The sequence below is a fragment of the Mobula hypostoma genome, chromosome 22, assembly GCF_963921235.1.
Source record: "Mobula hypostoma chromosome 22, sMobHyp1.1, whole genome shotgun sequence".
NCBI lineage: Eukaryota > Metazoa > Chordata > Chondrichthyes > Myliobatiformes > Myliobatidae > Mobula > Mobula hypostoma.
In genome coordinates this window covers 51795853-51809710 of record NC_086118.1, presented here as the reverse complement: position 1 = coordinate 51809710, position 13858 = coordinate 51795853, and the positions used below count along the sequence as shown (strand labels likewise).

Here is a 13858-nt window from a genome sequence, read left to right as displayed (position 1 = left end):
TATTTAACTTTACTCTGATAACGCAGGTTTTTTCCCCTATATTATCATGCATTGCTGCCACAAAGTTAACAAACTTTATGATGTATGCCAGTGATTCTGATTTTACTATGACAGATGTTCCCATTCAGAATTGGGGGTAAGTGGAAGAGGTGCAGGGCGGAAGAACGAGGAAGCTAACAGGCAGTTTTTACTCCTTTGCCTCGCCCCACCTACTTATTCTGACCTCTGTGCCCTTTCTTTCCAGTCCTGCTGAAGAATCTCCTCCTTAAATGCTGACAGCTTATTCCCCTCCATAGATGCTGCTTGACTTGCTGAGTTCCTCCTGCATTTTGCGTTTGTTACTCTGTATTTCCAGCATCTGCAGAATCTCTTATGTTTATGAGGTTCTGCAGAAAACGTTTTTGAAGCAGATAACAATTTCATGGAAGTGAAGAAAACAATTTATTAAATATGTTTTTAAAATTAGTCAGGGAAAAAAAAGACAAGAGCTCAACAAACAGCAATATACCAAGCAAAATAGTAATGCACAGGAGACTTTCATTTATAGTATAAAGGAACATTCATGTGAAATGTCTTAATGACAAGCAGGATAAATCTATTTCCCTTCAAACCACAAGAATTCAAGTTCTCCTGCACACTATTATACTGTAAATGAACAATCCTCCTGTTTTAAACATGCAAACCATTTTTTAAAATGAAGCCAAGAGTTCTTTAAATTAGATTTTTAGCGACTTTGCTGTAAAGAACATGAATATACACCAGAGAGTGACAGCACAATATACAATTAGCTACACGGATTCAAGTTATCAATTTAGCCTAATTATACAAGAGCCAGTTAGAATGTAGTGACAGTTCACAGAGATCATTCGTTTCCACTGTAAAGTGCCTATGGCTCCAGCAGGGAGAACAGTATGTGGCAGTTCAGCATTATTCTACGTTGCCAATTACAATGTCCGTCTGCTATTGAGGACAAAGGATTGCGTTGCTTTTCAAGGTGATTGATTCTTTAGTTCTGTTTGGATCTGAAGAGACAGACACACACATACAAATACAGATAAATGTAAGGATGGCCAGAAGGCATTCTGAATTAACTCACGCCAATTGTCACGGTCAGCCCGTCTTTCGCTGACAACCCCACCAGGATTATAAAAGCATTTGCTTTTGGCGTCCTGTTTGATGGGTACAGAAGGGACAGTTGAGACACAGGCAGTAAACTCATCACAGGCTCCCAGATCACTGCGTTTTGGCTCCAGAGTATACTCAGGCGTCAGACACCGAACACCATCTCGAGGTGTCATTGCCCAATATTTTACTGCAGAGAACAGCCGGCGCACAGGAATCTTAAAGGACCACTGCCAGCAGTTCAGAGATGGGAGGATGCTGCACATGAAGTCGAATGGGAACTGGCGTCGCCCCAGCAGATTCGCAGTGGTTCAGCCTGGACAGCGGCTGGTGTTCGGCTGACTGTTGCAGCTTGTTAGAGGGAGGTATTGTGTCATATAGAATGAAAGGTTGTGCTTGGCTGCAGCTGAGCGTTGTCCTTGAGTTGATCATTAGTGCCAGTTGTCAGCATTGTACAAGGTTCAGCCGCCTCATCCTATAAGACACTACCCTCCTTTACTCGTCAACAAGCAGACAACAGCTACGTCCCTCATGCTTGGACCAGCAGCAGCCCTGAATGCATCACTGTGAAACAGCACGAGCAGCGACCTTGGCAGGCCTCGTTCACAGGGTAGGGATGAGGGCAGAGGGGATGGAGGGAAAGAAGATGTGAACTGAACACCCACTGTGAACAAAGGTAATTGCAGAGCAGACTCAATGGGCTGAATGGCCTAATTCTGCTCCTTTGTCTTATGAAGCAGCTTAAAGTGGTCAGAGGAAAGGGCAAACAAGTGTGTGTGTGTGTGTGTGTGTGTGTGTGTGTGTGTGTGTGTGTGGGGGGGGTGGAATAGGGGGTTCAGGCCTGCCCATTCACTACTTTTATTGTATTGTTCCGTCATTTTTGTGTGAAGGATTTGAACAGGATGGGTTCCCACAACGTGGAGTGAAATGACCGGAGGTGTCGACAGTTACCAATGGGCATCAGTAGCAGAGGCAGGATGAAAAGGAGGGGATCTCTCTCTCGAGGAGGAGGAAGCCTGGTCTGATCAAATCTGCACTCTCAACTTCCCAGCCGAGGCTGACTCTCGATAACTGGCAAGCCACAGTGAATGTTTCAATTCTGAGCTGTCAAACACCAAGAAGGCTCACGGTGCGGTCTGGGATGGGTCTGCAGCACCCAAGCCTCGGTAAGTTTTCTGCACGGTTGAGGAAGTTAAGGGGAGGCAGCACGTAAAAGCAACACCTGGTGTCACACGCAGACCCCAGCCTTCCTCCTCTAGCTCCCCTCATAGTGAACGGGCAGCGTGAGGCCGCGGTATGAGACGAACCTCCCTTCCCCCAACCCCCTCCACCCCCGACAAGAGATTCAGTCGAAGGAGATGAGCTGCGCCTCAGAGCCGGGCTGCTGCTGAACCTGCGGTGCTGGCTGTGGCTGCTGCTGGGCTGCTCCAGGGGGGCCCATCTGTAGAGGGGGGAAAGAGGACAGTGTTAGGACGTGGTGGTACAAACAAACAGGACGGTCCACAAGACCACAATAACCTTTGCACTTCCGATTTCCAAATTTGCTTCCCTTTATTCCTTCTGCCAAACTGCGGCTCTCTACATTCCCTGTAATGTATTCCACCTGCCACTTCTTTGCCCACTCTCCCAATCCGTGTAAGGCTCTTCTGCAGCCTCCCTGTTTCCACAACACTACCTGCCCCTCCACCTACCTTCATATCATCCACACACTTGGCCACAAAGCCATCAATTCCGAAATCCACATCATTGACATATAATCGAATGTTCAAAGGCGGCAATAGAGTGGACGTGGAGAGAATGTTTCATATGGTTGGAGGAGTCTAAGACCAGAGGGCACAGCCTCAGAATAGAGGGATGTCCATTTAGAACAGAGATGAGGAGGAATTTCTTTAGCCAGAGGGTGGTGAATCTGTGGAATTCATTGCCACAGACAGCTGTGGAGGCCAAGTCATCGGATATATTAATGGCAGAGGTTGATAGATTCTTTATTAGTCAGGGCATGAAGGAGTACGAGGAGAAGGCAGAAAATTGGGGCCAAGGGTGAAAATGGATAAAATGCTGGAACAGACTGGATGGGCCGAATGGCCTAATCCTGCTCGTACACAAACAAGAGTAAATCTGTAGATGCTGGAAATCCGAGCAACACTCACAGAATGCTGGAGGAACTCAGCAGGCCAGGCATCATATCTGAAAAAAAGTACAGTCAACGTTTCAGGCCGGGACCCTTCATCAGAGTTCGTCCAGCATTTTGTGTGTGTTAATTCTGCTTACGTATCTTATAGTCTCATAATGTGAAAACCAGCGGCCCCAACACCGACTCCTGTGGAACACCACGTCACTGGCAGCCAACCACAAAAGCTGTTGGCACAGTAGGAGACTATTTGGCCCACTGAAGCCGTTGGGTCCCATCACCTCCACATCCCATGCCTTCTAACACAGTACTCATCAGTGACTATCCGATTCCCTTTAAACATCCTCACCATTATTGCTCCCTGCATAAAAATATTCTTCATCCCATAGCTATAATGTTAATAATGAACTCTTGACCTCACAATCATAATACCATTAGACATTGAAATAGAGTTAGGCCATTCGGCCCATTGAGTTGCTCTGCCATTCTGTCAGTGCCGATCTATTATTTCCCTCAACCCCAATCTCCTGCCTTCTCCCCATAACCTTTGACAGCCTTATTAATCAAGAACCTATCAGCTTCGGCCTTAATTATACCCAGTGACTTGGCCTCTACAGCCTTCTGTGGCAATTAATTCCATTAATTAATTAATTCCACCCTTTGACTGAAGAATTCCTCCTCTTCTCTGTTCTAAAGAGATGTCCTACTACTCTGAAGCTGTGCCCTCTGGTCCTAGATTCCCCCAAGTAATGGAAACATTCTCTCCTAGTCCACTCTGTCTAGGCCTTTCAATATTTGGTAGGTTTCAGTGAGATGCCCCTTCATTCATCTGAACTCCAGCCAGAACAGGCCCAGAGCCATCAAATGCTAACCCTTTCACTCCTGTGATCATTCTCACTTTGGCCATAATTTTGTGCCCACCTTTTAACCTACTCCAAGATCAATCTAACCCTTCCCTCCCACAGTGCCTCCATTTTTCTGTCATTTAGACTATCTAAGAGTCTCTTAAATGTCCCTAATGTATCTGCCTCTACCACTGCCCCTGGATGTGTGTTCCATGCACCCGCCACTCTCCGTGGTAGGTGCATAATATATATAGTATACCTCTGACATATACTATATATATTATTTCTGACATTTATAGTAAGTATCCCCCTATACTTTCCACCAATCACCTTAAAATTATGTCCTTGCATATTAGGCATTTTGGCGTAGGGGAAGAAAGTGCCAGCTGACCACTATCTGTGCCTCTTATCAAGTCTACCCCTTTACTCCTTCTGTCAAAATGCATGAGCATACACTTCCTTACACTCTCCCCTACAGTCGCTCAATGGCCCTTGCAGTGGACCCTCTGCGTACCTGTAACACTAGATTCTTCATTCCGGCACTGCTTATCCCGTGTACGACCTCGGAGTACCGTGCACCTGTGACAAGAATAAACTAACTCCATTGCTCTTGCATCTCTCCCCCGAAACCATTTTCCCCGGTCAAGGCTGCCCCGAGGGTAAGAGAGAGAGACACCTTTCCTACCTGCTGGTACATGGGTTGCTGAGCTGGGAGGTAAGATTGCTGTGGCGGCAGGTTGCTCATGGAAGCATCTTGAGGTGGGAGAGCTGACATCATATTCTGCAGGAAAGCAACAAGGGAATGAACAGAACCAAATACCTACACACACACACACTGTAACCATAGGCTAGGGCGGTAAAGGATGGAATGGTTTCCAGAACATCTACATAAAGTGTCAGAGTTACTTTCGTAAGACCATAAGGCAGCAGGCCATTCAGCCCATCCAGCTGGCTCCTCCATTCCATCGTGTCTGATTTATTACCCTCTCAACCCGACCTCACCTACCTTTTTACCTTACTAATCAGGAACCCATCAACCTCTGCTTTAAATATACCCAATGATTTGCCTCCACAGCCATCTGTGGCAATGAATTCCAGATTCACCACCCTCTGGCTAAAAAAAAACTCTTCTTATCTATGTTCTGAAGGGATGTACTTTTATTCTGAGGCTGTGCCCTCTGGTTCAAGACTCTCCCACTATAGGAAATATCCCCTCCACATCCACTCTATCTGTGCCCTCTGGTCCTAGACACTCCCACTATAGGAAATATCCCCTCCACATCTACTCCATCTAGACCTTGCAATATTTGATAGGTCCCCCTATTATTCTTCCAAGCTACAGTGAGTACAAGCCCAGAACTCATTTAAAACAGACAAAACAAAAAGTGATCTTTACAGAACTTGAGTTGACATCTGGAGCTACTCAAACCTCAGGTATTTTTTTCAGCAAATACTTCCAGAAGGGGATGCATTAACATTTGCAAAGCATTATTAACAATATTTCTCCTGGTGTGTAGTTTAAAAGGTCGTTTAAAAGTAGTAGGTTAAAAGGTTGGTACAACATCATGGGCTGAAGGGCCTGTACTGTGCTGAAGTGTTCTAAGGCTTTTTAGAGAAGCTTGAGGTTGAGCCCACTATGGGGTCAGCTAATCTGGATTTGGTATTGTACAATGAACCAGAATTGATTAGAGAGCTTAAGGTAAAGGAACCTTAAGAGACAGTGATCATAATATGATAGAATTCACCTTGCAGTTTGAGAAGGAGAAGCAAGAGTCAGATATGTCAATATTACAGTGGGGCAGAGAGAATTTCAGAAATCTGAGAGAGCAGCTGGCCAAAATTGATTAGAAGGGAACACTAGCAGGGATGATGGCAAAACAGCAATGGCGAAATTTTCTGGCAGCAATTCGGAAGGTGCAAGATAAATACATCCCGAAGAAGAAATATCCTAAAGGCAGGAAGATGCAACCGTGACTGACAAGAGAAGTCAAAGACAACATAAAAGCCAAAGAAAGGGCATATAATATGGCAAAATTAATGGGAAGTTAGAGAATTGAGAAGCTTTTAAAAACCAACAGACAGCAACTAAAGTAAGTTATAAAGAAGGAAAAGATGGAATATGAAGGCAAGTTAGCCAATAATATTAAAGAGAATACCAGAAGTTTCTTCAGATATATTATGTGTAAAAGCGAGGCGAGCGTAGATATTGAACCACTGGAAAATTATGCTGCAGGGTTAGTAATGGGGGACAAGGAAATGGCAGGTGAAGTGAAAAAGTATTTTGCATCAGTCTTCACTGTGGAAGACACTAGCAGTATGGTGGAAGTTTGAGTAGTCAGGGGTCATAAAGTGTGTGAAGTTACCATAACTAGAGAGAAGGTTCTTGGGAAACGGAAAGATCTGAAGGTAGGTAAGTCACCTGGACCAGATGGTGTACACCCCGGAGTTCTGAAAGAGGTGGCTGAAGAGATTGTGGAGGCATTAATAATGGTCTTTCAAGAATCAATAGATTCTGGCATGGTTCCAGAAGAATGGAAAATTGCAAATGTCACTTGACTCTTCAAGAGGGGAGAGAAGTGGAAGAAAGGAATTTATAGACCAGTTAGTCTGATCTCAGTGGTAGGGATGGTGTTGTAGTTGACTGTTAAGGATGTGGTTTTGGGGTACCTGGAGGCACATGATAAAATAGTCAGCAAAGTTTCCTTAAGAGAAATCTCCTCTGACAAATCTGTTGGAATTCTTTGAAGAAATAACAAGCAGGATAGACAAAGGCAAATCGGTGGATGTTGTGTACTTGGATTTTCAGGAAGCCTTTGACAAGGTGCCACACATGAGGCTGCTTAAGAAGTTAAGAGCCCATGGTATTACAGGAAAGATACTAACATGGATAGAACGTTGCTGATTGGCAGGAGACAAAAAGTGGGAATAAAGGGAGCCTTTTCTGTTTGGATGCTGGTGACTAGTGGTGTTCCACAGGGGTCTGTGTTGGGACCAATTCTTTTTATGTTTATATGCCAATGATTTAGATGACGGAATTGATAGCTTGGTGGCCAAGTTTGTGGATGATATGAAGATAGGTGGTGGGGCGTGTAGTATTGAGGAAGCAGAAAGGCTACAGAGGACTTGGAGAAATTCGAATGGGCAAAGCAGCAGCAGATGGAATACAGTGTCGGGAAGTGTATAGTCATACACTTTGCTAGAAGGAATAAAAGGGTAGGCTATTTTCTAAATGGAGAGAAATTCAAAAATCCGAGGCGAGGTGCAAAGTGACTTGGGAGTCCTCGTGCAGGATTCCCTGAAGCTTCGTTTGCAGGTTGAGTCAGTGGTGAGGAAAGCAAATGCGAGGTTAGCATTCATTTCAGGAGGACTAGAATATAAAAGCAAGGATGTAATGTTGAGGCTTTGTAAGCCACTAATGAGCGTTTGATGGCTCTGGGTCTGTACTCACTCAAATTCAGAAGAATGATGGGGTGGGGGGGGGGAATCTCATTGAAACCTATCGAATGTTGAAAGACATCAATAGTGTGGATGTGGAGAAGATGTTTCCTGTGGTGGGAGAAATCTAAAACCACAGGACACAGCCTCAGGATAGAGGGGTCTCCTTTTAGAATGAAGGAGGAATTTCTTTAGCCAGAGTGGTGAGTCTGTGGATTTCGTTGCCACGGGCAGCTGTGGAGAACAACTCATTGGGTATATTTAAGGCAAAGGTTGGTAGATTCTTGATTAGTCAAGGCAGGGAAGGATACGGGGAGAAGGCAGGAGATTGGCCCAAAAAGGATCAACCATGATGAAATGGTGTACCAGACTTGATGGGCTAAATGGCCTAATTCTGCTCATATATCTTATGGTCTTGCGTTCTATATATTAGGCTTTGAGGACAGGGAATTTGCAATCACAGGCCTTTGATTACAAACACAAAGATACGATGAATATGGAATACAGCAGTATGTTCCTACCTGCATGTTATACGGCTGGTAGCCCATTGGAACAGACTGGGATCCCATGTAACCCAGTCCACCCGACTGAGACTGGGGAAGAGCTGGCATGTTTTGTGCCTGGGACGCCACACTCTGCAATAGAAGCCACTCATTTTAACAAGCTGAAACAGTATCACCATCACCACCAGATACGATGAGCTTTATCTGTCACTGTATGTTTTGAGTCAATGATCAACACGGTCTGAGCAAACGTGCTGGTGGCAGCCTGTAAGCGTTGCCACATTTGCAGCACCAACGTAGCACGCCCACAACTTACTAACCCTAATCCTCATGTCTCTGGAATGTGGGAGGAAACCAGAACACCCAGAGGAAAACCACAGAGTCACCACGAGAATGTACAAACTCTTTAGAGACAGTAATGGGAATCAAACCCTGGACGGTGATGGCTGGTGCTATCTGCTACACCAGTGGTCCCAACCACCGGGCAGTGAGGAAACGATATGAGTCAGCTGTATCTTTCGTCATCCCCTGTCACGCACTGTTGAACTTGAACATAGGGTTGCCAACTGTCCTGTATCTGCTGGGACATCCCGTACATTGGGCTAAATTGGTTTGTCCCGTATTTCCCCGTTAAGGTAGAGCGTTCCTATGAAACCTTTCGTGCCAAAATGGCGTGAAGCACAGAAGCAGCTACCATTAATTTATATGTGAAAATTTTTATGAGCGTTCCCAGACCCAAAAAAGCAACCTAACAAATCATACCAAATAACACATAATACCGAAAATAAATAATACTAACATATAGTAAAAGCAGGAATGATATGATAAATACACAGCCTATATAAAGTAGAAATAATGTATGTACAGTATAGTCCGGAAGGTGAAGGCAAAACCGATTTGTGAGGGGGGGGGGGAAAAAAAAATTGGTACATACGTGTATGCGGACATCATATGCTCACGTCACACATGCGCACACAGGTGCCCGTGCAAGGCTTCATGGTCATTGTAGTCTTTCCTGGGGTAAAGTGTCCCAGGATTTGACTGCTACTTTTGTCCCTTATCTGGGAGTGAGAAAGTTGGCAACCCTAACTGTAAAAGACATGCTGAGGTGAGTTTAACCCTACTTGACCACGCCCCCCCCCCCCCCCCCACCAGTCGGCTGATCTGCAAGCGTATTGTCAATATTAAGCCGGTCCACAGTGCAAAAAAGGTTGGATCCCCTGTGCTACACCAACAAGTTCACACACATATACACAGAAAGCCAGCACACCCTAGGCCTGCACAACTGCATCTGCGGTGGACTCCACTTATTGAGCTGTTCTTCAGTGATAACAGGGATCTCACCATCAGGTAATACACAGTGAACCTTCATCATTCCTCTTGTCCCTGCCGAGAAATATCCAGTGGGAATTAATGGGAACACGGACAGCATTAGTTGGAGGGAGAATTGTGGGTGAGGAAGTGCACCGTGAGCCAGCATGGACCCAGTGGACTGAATGGCCTGCTGTGTGGCAATGAAGTGAAACGTTTAGCAGCATAGCTTACATACGGGGTACACAACTGTACAGTGGGGACTAAAACACAGCAGAGTCGAAGCTGTTCATTACAACATCAACCAGGAAACAATACTGATCACCAAACACCCCCACATTGAACACAGAATGGAGGGGAGAGCGTGCGAGAGGAGCCAGACTCAGTGTGAGCACAGAGGGGAGAACAGACATTTTATAGCAGCAATCAGTTACCCAGATCCACGACAGGGAAGATCGATGCAACTCACCTGGTAGTTCTGTGTGGGGGTAGGTTGGTAGCTGGAATATCCGGTGTTTGTCGTGGGTACTGCCTGGGCTTGCTGGGAGGTCTGGTTGCTTGGGGCTGCAGCCTGGTACATATACGGATTCACCATGGATGGATCTAAGGTGCAGAAGAATGGCATAAACCTCACAATAACTGCACTCACATCAGAAAACATGTTCAATGCCTCTGCTGAAGTGAAGAGAAAATGAACCATGCTTTGACAAACTTTCGACAGATGCACAGTGGAGAGCATCCTGATGGAAACACCAATGTCCAGGAATGGAAAAGCCTTCAGAAGGTGGTGGATACAGTCCTGTCCGTCACAGTCAAGCTGTCCACACCACTGAGCACATCTACAAGGAGCACTGCCACAAGAAAGCAGCGTCCATCATCAAAGACCCCACCATTCAAGAAATGCCCTCTTCTCCTTCCACCTTTGGGCAGGAGGTGTAGAAGCCTTAGTCTCACACCATCAGGTTCAGGAACAGTTATTACCCATCAACCAGCAGGCTTCTGAACCAGTGTGAATAACTTCAACTACTTTGAACTGATTCCACAATTTATACACTCATTTTCAAGGACTCTTTACAACTCGTTCTCAATATTATTTTTTATTTGTACAATTTGTCTTAAGACCACAAGACATAGCAGCAGAATTATCCCATTCAACCCATCGAGTCTGCTCCACTAGTTCATCACGGCTGATCCCGGATCCCACTCAACCCCATACACCTGCCTTCTCACCATATCCTTTGATGCCCTGACCAATCAGGAAACGATCAACTTCAACTTTAAATATACACATGGACTTGGTCTCCACCGCAGCCTGTGGCAGAGCATTCCACAGATTCACTACTCTCTGACTAAAAAAAAATTCCTCCTTACCTCTGTTCTAAAGGGTCTCCCCTCAATTTTGATGCTGTGCCCTCTAGTTCTGGATATCCCGACCATAGGAAACATCCTCTCCACATCCACCCTATCTAGTCTTTTCAACATTCAGCAGATTTCAATGAGATACCCCCAACATTCTTCTAAATTCCAGTGAGTACAGGCCCAAAGCTGCCAAACGCTCCTCGTATGTTAACCCCTTCATTCCTGGAATCATTCTCCAGAACCTCCTCTGGACTCTCTCCAATGACAACACATCCTTTCTGAGATATGGGGCCCAAAACTGTTGACAAATACTCCAAGTGCAGCCTGACTGGTGTCTTACAAAGCCTCAGCATTATCCCTTTGTTTTTATATCCTAAACCCCTTGAAATAAATGGCAACATTGCGTTTGCCTTCTCTACCACAGAGTCACCCTGTAAATTAACCTTCTGGGAGTCTTGCACAAGGACTCCCAAGTTCCTCTGCACCTCTGACATTTTAACCTTCACTCCATTTAGATAAGTCCGCACAATTGTTCCTTTTACCAAAATGCATTATCATACATTTCCCAGCACTGTATTCCATCTGTCACTTTTTTTGCCCATTCTTCCAATTTGTCTAAGTCCTGCTGTAATCACATTGCTTCCTCAGCACTACCTACCCCTCCACCTATCTTCGTATCATCCACAAACTTTGCCACAAAGCCATCAATTCCATTATCCAAATAATTTACAAACAATGTGAAAAGTAGTGGTCTCAATACTGACCCCTGAGGAACACCACTAGTCATTAGCAGTCAACAGAAAAGGCCTCCTTTTATTCCCACTCGCTGCCTCCTGCCTGTCAGCCATTCCTCTCTCCATGCCAGTATCCTTCCTGTAACACCATAGGATTTTATCTTGTTAAATCAGCCTCAAGTGAGGCACTTTATCAAATGTTGTCTTCTTTTGCAGATTGGTGTTTGTCAGTCTTTATGTATAGCTTTTCATACACTGTTATTATTTCTTTATTTTCTGGTAAATGCCTGCTAGAAAATGAATCTCAAGGTGGTATATAGTAACATATATGTACTTTGATAATAAATCTTACTTTGAGCGCTGATGTTAGCCTTCATAATGCAGCAGCAGCTCAGTTATTTACTGGCAGTACTGGACCCACCATGACAAGAAGTTTAAACTCCCGCCTTCGTTTATCATTTCCCTCTCCCTCTGTCTCCAGCTCCACCAACCCCACCACTGTACCCTCCAAGTTGTGCGGGTGCGAGGCAGCGCAGTAACTGAAATGCTCCCACGCACAGTCTTTGTTGCCATGCAGCTGGAACTGCACACAGCTAGAAAAGGTTTATGAAACACGGAAGATTTTCTTTGTGTACTGTATTTCATTATACCCTTCAATTAATAAGTAAAATCTGAAGTATGTGATTTTTCAATTTTTCGCCAGCAGTGGGAATTGAACCTTGAACAGTGATGGCTGGCAGAGTAACGCACTGTGCCTCCTCTTCACACCCAAATTCACCTTCACTTCTTTCTCCTCCTCCCAGCCCTTTAAGGTGTTTCTTAAGCTTACTTCCCCCAATTAAACCTTTGGTCCCCGATGCAATCTCTCTCTCTGTCCTTGGCTTCAAAGTTTTGCTGAACAAGTCAGTCCGTTGAAATGCTTGGGACTGAGGAACTTAAAAGAAAAAGTTTTGGGAATTAGACAGGAAAGTGGCTAATTGAGGAGGAAGATGAGCCAAGATCTTGCTGAATGTTAGAGCATGCTCGAGGGGCTGTCCCCTCCTTGGGGAGTTTTTGGGCTCATTGACTTCTTGAACTAACACGCCATTCATTTGCACTGGACTCTCAGCTGTTCAGTATCTCTGCAAGGAACTTTAACAAAACATCCAAGTTTTACGCATTCTTGATTTGTGAAGATACCCTGGCTCAACATGGTACATCCAATGCCCCCGTGGCTGTACCTCACCTGTTCCAGAGACTGTCATGGAGGGATACGGTCCGGTGCCAGGCTGATTCATGTACACAGAGTGCATGGGTGATCCTTCCACTGAGCCAGAGGGACTGAACGTGGCGGGGAAGCTGGCTGGCCCCGAAGGCTGGTACATCACGCCAGTAGCAGGGGGCATGGACTGCAGCTGTGGAGGGCAAAGAACTCAAGAGTAAGCAGGAGTGCAAGGTTGATTTTCTAAAGGTCAGCTGCAGTGATTCAGCAATAAATGTCACAACATCAAATACAATACAAAGGTCAATCCGTACCTCCTGTTAAGTAACTGCGCCTTTTTCCTCAAACACAGGAGATTCTGCAGATGCTGGAAATCTAGAGCAACACACAAACTCACTCTCACGCATACACTCTCACACAACGTGCTGGAAGATCTCAGCAGGCCAGGCAGCATCTATGGAGAGGAATAGACAGGTGACATTTCAGGCCGAGGCAGTTTCAGCCTGAAATATCGACAGTTCATTCCCCTCCATAGATGCTGCCTGACATGCTGAGTTCTTCCAGCACGTTGTGTGTGCTGCATATGTTCTCTTTGATATTTCTGTCAATTGCCTCTTAAAGTCCAACCCCACACCCCCCTTGTGAGAGGTGGAAATTGGTAAGGCTGGCCAACAGGGCTCTGGTGAAGCTGTATAGGCCAATCCCCTGTACAGTGGGTACAATGGATTACAGAAACATTAATGAACTCCAACCATCCCATCGACATTGGACAATGGAGACGGGAGGCCATCAATGGCCTATGCTTTACTGGGAGCTGAGGGCCCAAGAAGAATTTCTATCAACCCACTCTAACCAAAAATTGTCCCCATAAACCAGGGGTTCCCAAGCTGGGGTCCATGGGTCCCTTGGTTAATGGTAAGGGTTCATGGCATTAAAAAGGTTGGGAACCCCTGACGTAGACCCTCAAAAATATTTGTAGCTGCACCATGACTCAGCATGGTAACTGCTTTACCCGAGACCACAAAAATTTCACAGACACAGTTCAGCACATCACAAAAACCAGTCTGCCCTCCACGGAGTCAGTCTACGCTTCTCACCACCTCTGAAAAGTAGCCACCATAATCGAAGCCGACTGATGCACTTTAGCGAGTTTGGTTTGAGGGGGCCTGTTTCCCTGCTGCTCACCTGTATTACCATTGAAGTTCATAATACGCTCA

The 13858-nt window shown here is 45.4% G+C and overlaps 1 protein-coding gene across 6 annotated transcripts in view; it reads right to left on the bottom strand.

Annotated features, from left to right (window-relative positions):
- Positions 1-408: 408 nt before the first annotated feature.
- Positions 409-13858, bottom strand: part of hgs (hepatocyte growth factor-regulated tyrosine kinase substrate) — a 51390-nt gene continuing 37940 nt past the window's right edge. For 3 of the 6 annotated variants that reach the window (XM_063030571.1, XM_063030574.1, XM_063030577.1), the window contains exons 18-22: positions 12666-12834; positions 9817-9950; positions 8055-8168; positions 4784-4879; positions 410-2563 (exon numbers count right to left, since the gene is read on the bottom strand). In XM_063030571.1, the coding sequence (XP_062886641.1) occupies positions 2468-2563; positions 4784-4879; positions 8055-8168; positions 9817-9950; positions 12666-12834 (609 nt within the window). In that variant the 3' untranslated portion in view covers positions 410-2467. Of the gene's footprint in view, positions 2564-3272; positions 3310-4612; positions 4678-4783; positions 4880-8054; positions 8169-9816; positions 9951-12665; positions 12835-13858 lie in introns of all 6 variants that reach the window. The other 3 variants (XM_063030575.1, XM_063030576.1, XM_063030573.1) reach the window with 3 other exon arrangements.